At 47.4% G+C, this 9,124-nt stretch overlaps 1 protein-coding gene across 2 annotated transcripts; it reads left to right on the top strand.

Annotated features, from left to right (window-relative positions):
- The first annotated feature begins 7,468 nt into the window (after positions 1–7,468).
- On the top strand, positions 7,469–9,081 carry LOC120644343 (pentatricopeptide repeat-containing protein At5g56310-like). Of its 2 annotated transcripts, XM_039920960.1 has the most exons (2): positions 7,469–8,896; positions 8,942–9,081. In XM_039920960.1, the coding sequence occupies exons 1-2, from the start codon at positions 7,515–7,517 to the stop codon at positions 9,006–9,008; spliced, it is 1,449 nt and encodes a 482-aa protein (XP_039776894.1). In that variant the 5' UTR covers positions 7,469–7,514; the 3' UTR covers positions 9,009–9,081. The 2 variants fall into 2 exon arrangements, with proteins under 2 accessions (XP_039776894.1, XP_039776892.1); XM_039920958.1 differs by having other exon boundaries at positions 7,469–9,044.
- The last annotated feature ends 43 nt before the right edge of the window (positions 9,082–9,124 follow it).

The following is a 9,124-nucleotide window of genomic DNA, read 5'->3' as shown; positions in this document are numbered from 1 at the left end:
AATGCTGCAGTGATCTTTTGCAAACTAGAAAGCCAAGTATACTGGCAGTGTTTCTTTTCTGCATGAAATATATATTGATTGTGTTGTCTTACGACATTCCATATGCATACAAACAGTGTACGCCTCATTGGAAACATGTAATTCAAAAGTAATGAGATACATATATGTGGATTTATAAAAAATGGTCCAAATAAATCTATTATTTCGTACCTTTGTATAAAATAACTATGTCCATATGTAGGATCATCTGAAAAATAATCTGTAACCTATGATGACTTGCCTGTCTGTCTCACCGAAGTACTTGATGCCCTAGGATAGAACCACGATGTTTTGTTTTATCAGTGGACTCATCCGCATTCATGGCCACATGAAAAAGGCTTCGTGTGGACTCATAGTGATTCTGTTTTACCTATGACCTGCTAGCGGGGGCCCTGGAGATCGCGAGGGGAGGAGCTGTGCGTGAGGGAAAGGTGAGCAGCCCAATTATAATAACGTGGTCTGTTTTGAAAAATTAGGGACTAGTTATTAGTGATCTGCTCAGGGTTGATATGTTTTGAGCAGGAAATTTTTTTGGAAGAACCTTCTGTTGGCGCAGAACTAGAGCCAACACACGAAAACGCTTGAACGCGCAGCGAGCGACGGCACGACGCAGCGCCGATGCTCAAACCGGTCAGACCGCTTGGGTATACCGGTCAGACCGGTTGTCGCTGGGCAGGCCGGCGGCGAAACCAACGAATGTCGCCTGGGAAGGACTCGTCGGGGTAGGCGCACGCAGGGTTGTTCTAGGGTCGGCAGGCCACCTAGAACGCCCTCAATCGACGTAGAGACGAAGGAGAAATAGTAGATAGTACATGGGAAAAAGCTAGGGTAAAAAGAAAGTAAAAAGATAAAAGTTGTATTGATTTGATCGATTGGATTCCCTAATCGACCGTGACCCTTTATATTTATAGGGTGGGGTGGACTTATCCCGCAAGAAATCATATTACAAGATCTAAATTTATTAAAATCCCTAGTTGTACTCGGATTCCACTTGGACCGGTCAGACCGGTCGACCCTACCGGTCAGACCAGTCGACTGCTGCCGGACCGACTACAGCGTCTGACCGGTCAGACTGCTAGGGCATACCAGTCAGACCGGTCTATATTGTCTAATGCCAATTTTGGTCGTCAACATATGCCCCCCTGTTCTTTGGCAAACCTTGCGTGCCAAAGAACACTCTTCTGGATCAAAATTGTCTAAGGGCGATGAATACGTCGGCCATTTTTTGTGCTATGGGCGATAATAATTTATCGGCCATATCTTGCTTCTTCTTCAAGCTGACGACGAAACAACTTGCTTGGGCCTCCATACCGGCTTCATGGTCGCCGACTTTGCTAGTACAACCTCCGCTTGCTATTCCATGGACTCTTTCTTGCGCATCCTTTGCAACCTCCTCTTTTGAGTGTGAGACAAACCTGAGGGACACCACCTCGGCTGTAGATATTTTGAATCTTGTTTTATGTTCTTTTCACAATCCTTGCTGCAATCAGTGTCCCTTTTGACCAGATTATCGCTAATCGGTCTTTGCGAAGCAAAACTTAGATATATAGGAGGATAATAAATATAATATGACTGCATGTGCATCCTACTATAATCTAAAGGCATATAACAAGGATACCAACAATACAAGGAGCAATCGGCCCATTAAATAAATTACCTTGGCTCAAACTCAATTGCACTTGAGACGATGATGGCTTTGTATCCTTAACCTTATCTGACCGTCCCTTCTGCTTTTGGACGACTCATTTCTTCTCATATTTGGCCAAGAGTTCTTTAAAACTCGGCCTTTATTTTTCCTTATTATTTCTGGAATTTTTTCCAGAACTCCCAGAGTGACTGGTCAGACTGGTTTCCTGACAGGTTAGACCGGTCTGAGCAGACCTGGCGCCCTTTTTCTGTTCTTGCCCCCCGAGCGTTGAATCCTTCAATAAATCTTCAGGGATCTTCTTCGCTGGAGCTTCCTGGTGAGATTTCGAGGGCTCAAATCTCTCTTCACCGATAATTACATTTTTCCCTCTTGTTGACTCGGCTTGATTCGGCCAAATTAACACTTTGGCATTACTCAACTCAAGCACATATGTATGTGCAGAAAAAGGATTCTGATCCATTTTCATTTATGGAACAATTATTCGGCCTTCATTAACAACCGATTGAATCTGTCTCCGAAGCACATTACAATCATTAGTCGCATGAGAGAAAGTATTATGAAATTTGCAATAAGCTCGCCGCTTTAATTCTTCAAGAGGCCATATGACATGCGACATCTTGATGTATCCATTCTTATACAATTCATCAAATATTCTCTCGCATTTGGATACATCAAAAGTAAATCTTTCCTGCCGATCTTTGTGAATCGGCTTAAGAGAACCACACACGCAAGGTTTATCATTGGAGGGCTAAACAAATTCAGCTGTATAAACATCTTTACCTTCATCGTCCGAACAATTGGAATCACACCCAAGCACATAAACAGGACGATTATGTTTTTTGTTGGACTTTTGAGAATCTCTAGCTTCTTTAGCTCGGCTTTCATTAGCCAGAGCTTTTTGTAGTACTTGACTAACATCTAGAAATTCTTATCCCTCTAGCTTTGCTTTATAAAAATCAAGTAAACCAGCAAAAGCTAGATCAGTCAAATCTCTATCAGAAATTGTAAAACTATAGCATCGGTTTCTAGTATCTCTAAATCTTCTAATATACTCAGAAACACCTTCATATATTTTTTGTTAACCGATGAAAGATGTGACAATCTCAATTCAGTTTCACCAGTAAAGAAATAATCATGGAATTTCTGCTCTAGATCAGCAAAAGTAAAAACTGAATTGGGTGGCAATGAAATAAACCAAGTAAATGCAGCACCCGATAGAGATAAAGGAAATAATCTCAATTTGTAAATATCATTAGTGCTAGCTTCACCATATTGTATAATAAATTGACCAATATGCTCCAATGTAGTTCTATTATCATCACCAGTGAATTTAACAAATTCATGAATTTTAAATCCTTCAGGATATGCAACATAATCGTAATTCTCAAGGTATGGTCTTTGATAAGATCGGCATTTGGCTTTAGGCTCTATACCAAAAGTTTGCCGAAATATCTTAATCACCTCATCTTTAATACTACTTGATCCAACCGGCGTTAAGCCAATTAGTGATCGGTGTATTATTAGGTTGAGCAAAATTCGGCGGTGTAGAATGTCGCAACGAACTTGATGCCCCATATGGCACATTGACATTAGGTGATACATTATAATTAATTCGGCTTCGCTGATTAGCCGAATTAGTCACAATAGCATTATTAGTTGGAATTGCCGAACCATAGATTGTCTTATCGGTATTAGATGTAGAAGCATTATTACCGACAGATTTCATACTAAGATGTATTTCAATTCGGCTAAAGCGATCGTCAAACATATCATGCATATTTTGGCCAATAAATTCCAACTTATTATTCACATGAGAAGAAACAGCATCATCTATAGCATTAGCTATTTCAGAATTAAGGATAGACTGTTCGTTCTCATCGAATTTTACCTCAAACTGTGAAGCATCGAAGGTGTCATCCGTCGTGACCTTCCCTTGCCGGTCGGTGGAGAAGTGCGAGATGTACTGGTTCATGGCATCTTCTTCCAGTTTCTGGATCTCTTTCTCCTTCTCTTCTCTAATTTTCTAAATCTCCTTCTCCTTATCTTCTCTAATCTTCTTCTGGACGCCATCAAGAATCTTCTGATGCTCGACCGAAAGTTGTTGAACAATCGGCCTCCGGATATTGGCAGAATCAACTTCACCAGGTTTAGGAATACCGGCCATGGCAACCGATTTATTTCTTCTTTTCCCCAGCGGAGTCACCAAAATATGTTGGCGCAGAACTAGAGCCAACACACGAAAAAACTCGAACGCACAGCGAGCGACGGCACGACGCAGCGCCGATGCTCAGACCGGTCAGACCGGTTGGGTATACCGGTCAGACCGGTTGTCGCCGGGCAGGCCGGCGGCGAAACCAACGAACATCGCCCGGGAAGGACCCGTCGGGGCAGGCGCACACAGGGTTGTTCTAGGGTCGGCAGGCCACCTAGAATGCCCTCAATCGACGTAGAGATGAAGGAGGAACAACAGATAGTAGATGGGAAAAAGCTAGGGTAAAAAGAAAGTAAAAAGATAAAAGTTGTATTGATTTGATCGATTGGATTCCCTAATCGGCCGTGACCATTTATATTTATAGGGTGGGGTGGACTTATCCCGCAAGAAAACCTATTACAAGATCTAAATCTATTAAATCCCTAGTTGTACTCGGATTCCACTTGTACCGGTCAGACCGGTCGGCTGCTACCGGACCGACTACAGCGTCTGACCGGTCAGACCGCTAGGGCATACCGGTCTGTATTGTCTAATGTCAATTTTGGTCGTCAACACCTTCAATACACAGTTTTTGGGAAATAACTTTTGCGAAACACTTAGAGTTGTTCTAATGATCATTTCCAAGAATATAAGAATGAAGATTTGGAGATTCCATATTTTCAATTAAATGGTAAGTATACCTTATTTATTTGAATTTCCATGCCCAGCTAGATTTTAAAATAATGAAGGCCCATATGACCTGGGGCACCCATGTTTAGTCCTATCCTTCTGTCTTTTTAACCAAAAGTGGAGCTGAAAAATGGAGCTGTCTTGCGTGAATTCCTAAGTTGCAGTCAAATAGAAAAGAAAGGCTTTGGAGTGGCTTTAAAACTGGATTCAGCATTCCGTCTGTCCGTGTGTTCTGTAATTAATGGTGTTTTATTGAGCTTTCCAACACAAAGCTATAAATGAAAAAGAGCTATGATAATTTGTGTTCTATTAGTTTTCCCAAATAATCATAATATATCAATACTCTTTTCGCTTACTGTATTATCAATTTATATCATTACTCGCAAAAAAATACATCATACTAATCTGGTCTACTGCTATTTTCGAAATAAAAATCTGATTTATTATGATCATATTTTAGATTATTACCCATTATTTTGGTTTGGTCATGAATCGTAACAAGAGAAAGGGAAAATTGGCCAGGGGACACTCAAAAAATGTGGCATAACCACTAAAAACAGTGTCTTTGCCACATACCACAACAATTCCGTAGCAATTAGCTGCTGGACATTATGGCTCATATAATAATATATCCACCTCAAAGAGATATGAATATTCTTATAAAAGACAAGTATACCCTTGCCTGTTCACATCCACATTTGAGCAATATAAAAGGGTCAATATAACATGTTTTCCATTGGACATTTTAGCATGCAGGTCACAAATACAAAATAGCTGGTTCAGCCCCATTTGGCTATAAAATTCACCCTTAGAACACAGCATGGTGAAAGAAAAAGGACTTAGAGGTCCAGCAAACCAAAAGACATATTTGAGCCACATCTGACTATCCTGATAGTAGCAAGTGCCCACATTTGAATGCCATGACCGAACAGCAACATACTACATAACCTACATTTTCATTTTCTTGGACCTAACTACCTTCAGCTTCCTCGCCTTTCCCTTCTCATCGACATGCACTAGAGATAGAGCTGAGCAAGTAATGGGCTGTATGGAGCCTTCATATTCCAGCATCCTCTAGCGGCTGTAAAATAGATACAAAAGCATGTCAACTAACTGAAGTAAAGATGAGAACCAAGAAGACATAAAGATTTAAGGAGTTATACCCCATTGTCATCGGGCTAGGAGTTTGTACAGGAGAGATGGTTGTACTTGGCGTGGATGGCTCTAGCTGCAACCTTTTTGACATACTGCAATGAAGAGACCTATGAGATTGCAATAATATAATTTTTTTTTACATTTGAACTTGCTTCTCGTGAAAGATCGGGGACTTTACCCATGAGGAATCCACAAGAGATCAGTTTGCTTCTCGAGGAAAATATCGCTCAAGAATCATGGAGCCTCCATTTGCACTTGCTTCTCGGGGCTCTGGTGGCGCCCCTCCACACCCCCCGCCCCCCGGGGTGCGGCGACCCGACGGCACGGACCCTAGCGGCCGCCGGGACGGCTCGCGAGGAGCATCGGGTGAACGGGTATGAGAGGAAGGGTCTGGTCCGTGTAGCGCGTTGGAGCTACGAACGGAGAGCGGATTCGGTCCGGCCGTGGGCGGATCCGGTCTGCTCGCCGCCGGATCTGCCGCACCCGGCCCTCTCCGGCAAATGACGAGCAGAGCGGCGTGAAGACGCGTGGTGGATGCGCCGGCTCGACGGCGCCCCTGCCGTGACGCGCACGGCAGCGGTGCCGGCCTGACGGTGGCCGTGGTGGCGGCCTCGGTGCGAGGCGTGCGGATGCATCGCCGGCGACCGCGATGCAGGGTGAGGGGACCGCGCGATGGCGGCCCAGCACGGGACGAGGTGCTTGCACATGGTGGCAGCCTTGGCGCGCGCTGCAGCGACGGTGATGTTTTCGAGACATGCCGAGATGACGTTGTTCTACTTGGCTTTGGCGTGAGACGACTGCGGTGGCTGCGTGCAGCGGTGTTCGCGTGACCGATGACTGCTATGGGATAGTATGCTGTCGTCCTATTGTGGGGTGAAGTGGATGGAGCTGGGCGAGAGCCATGGCCGGCTTTTGCCGGAGCCGACGACAGCCACGCTTTTGGGTGCCATGGCCTTCGTTGGAAGTGTTGTCGTTGGCACTCTCTTCACCATGTGGATTTCTCCGGGGGAAACCTTGCCTCGATCTTTCTAGGTAGGCGACAGTAGTGTACTGCGTTGTTTTCTCGTTGGAGGCATCTCTTCGGAGTTCCCACACCACTTTGGTGGTAGTTGGTTCATGTGGAACGTTTCATCGCTTGTCTGCATGATTTGCTTGGAGGGATGATGGTGCACGGGTTGTTTTAATGCATTTGAATGGATTGCTAGAGTGTGCGTGGTAGAGATTGACTTAGTGCAGTCTCTATGCGACAAAAGATGACTCGGAAGTAGGTGGGGATTAGTTGCTGCGTAAGGCTCAAGGCAAGATTAAAGCAAGAGTATGAAAGAAGTTTGAAGCTTAGTCTTTTCTAGCTTTTTTTTCCTTACTCTCTTTCTTTCTTGTTCTCTTTGTTCATCGTATTGAGGTGTAGAGTCTAAGTACTCTTATACCTTCTGGCTATGTGATCGGATTAGTTTCTTTATGGTCGTAGACATTCGCATGTGAAATGTTCAAGACCGAATAATTTCCTTAATCTAAAAAGAATGAGAGGAAGAGTTTATTGAATGAGTTTGATGTTTGAGGTAGGGGTATAATCATCTTTTCGCCTGGCTTACTATTAAAACGAGTATAATAAGAGATGTATTGTCCTGCACTAAATTATTATGTTTTTAAAGGCCAATACACATATGGGACTTCGAGAAAAACTATATTTTTACGGTGTGGCCAGTTTTGCCAATGGAACCAACTCGGCCATTTCTACGGTTTCACCTCCCCTCCAGTCCTCCACCGATCGATCCAAGTCACCCGAATCAAATGCCATTGGCGCCGCTCGCCGGGGCCGCCGCCGGCGCCCGCGTCAGCCGCCGCCCGAACCTCTCCCTCCTCGCCGACCGCTGCACCACCACGCGCTCGCTGGCCCGCGTCCACGCGGCCATGCTCGTCTCCGGCCGCCTCGCCGAGAACGCCTTCGCGGCGTCTCGCCTCCTGGCCGCCTACGCCGCGCTTTCCCCGGACCCCCCTGCCGCCACGCTCGCGCTCCTCTCCTCCGTCCCCATCGCCACCAACACCTTCATGCTCAACACAACCATCCGGGCACTCGCCTCCTCCCCGGACCCTGCCGCCGCGTTCCCCTTCTTCGCGCGCCTCCGCGCCACCGGCGCCCTCGCCGCGCCCGGCCAGCACGCCTTCTCCTTCCTCCTCAAGGCCGCCGCGCGCCTCCCGCACCCGCTCCCCGTCGCCGGGCAGCTCCACGCGCTCGCCATTCGGCGCGGCGTGCACCTGGACGCCTACGTCGCCAACGGGCTCGTCCGGGCCTACTCTGTGGTCGGCCGCCTCGGCGCCGCGCGCAGGGTGTTCGACGAGGTGCCCGAGCGGAACGCGAACCTGTACACCACGGTCGTCTCCGCGTACGCGCAGAACGGACGGCATGAGGGCGCCTTGGCGGTGTTCGACGAGATGGTCCGCGAGGGGTTTGAACCCGGCGGCGCTACGCTGTCATCTGTGCTGTACGCGTGCGCGCGGTCCTCGTCGGGTGGGCTCCAGATGGGGCGCCGTGTGCACAACCTCATGGTGGCGCGGGGCGGGGCGGAGGGGACCATCCTCGGCACGGCGCTCGTTGACATGTATGCCAAGAATGGTGCCATCCAGGAGGCGGTGGCAGTGTTCGACGGGATGCCGGAGCGGCGCGTGGCAGCAACTTGGAACGCCCTGATCTCGGGGCTGGCGCACCACGGCCATAGCAAGCGCGCGCTGGAAGTGTTCGAGAGGATGCAGCAGGAGGGTGTGCCGCCAAATGCAATCACACTCGTCGGGGCGCTCTCAGCATGTTGCCACGCAGGGCTGCTGAACGAGGCCCGCCGACTGTTCAGGTCCATGAAAGACTTTGGAATCGCTCCAGGCATCCAGCACTACGGGTGCATGGTCAACCTCCTTGGCCGGGCAGGGCTTCTATCGGAGGCAGAGGAGATGATAAGGGGAATGAAATGCAAAGCGGACGCCAAGACTTGGGGAGCACTTCTGGCAGCTTGCAAGAATCATGGCGACGTTGAGATCGCCGAGCGGGTGGTGGTGGAGATGCTGAAACTGGATCCTAGCAACCATGGGGTGTATGTTGTGCTGTCTAACTTGTATGCAGAAGCTGGAAGGTGGCAGGACGTGGACAAGATGAGGATGGTGATGAAGGGAGAACGGCTATCAAAGATCCCTGGGGCTAGCACAGTCGGTGAATCACTGGAGCAACTGGAGATCCCTGGGGCTAGCACAGTCGGTGAATCACCGGAGCAACTGAAGATCACCACCACCAGATAAGGTGCTGGACTAATTGCACTGGCTGGTGGCTTTGTGTCCAAGAAGTGAAGAACAGATCTGCTGCAAGTTTGTGATAAGATAAAGCTGCTATGAGAGAGGAAAAGATGTATGGGATG

Source organism: Panicum virgatum, chromosome 8K (genome assembly GCF_016808335.1).
Source record: "Panicum virgatum strain AP13 chromosome 8K, P.virgatum_v5, whole genome shotgun sequence".
NCBI lineage: Eukaryota > Viridiplantae > Streptophyta > Magnoliopsida > Poales > Poaceae > Panicum > Panicum virgatum.
This window is presented reverse-complemented; position numbering and strand designations above follow the sequence as displayed.

Bases quoted from the DNA above. Each gene is read 5' to 3' on its own strand.
- LOC120644343 (XM_039920958.1), top strand. From the start codon at position 7,515: ATGCCATTGGCGCCGCTCGCCGGGGCCGCCGCCGGCGCCCGCGTCAGC.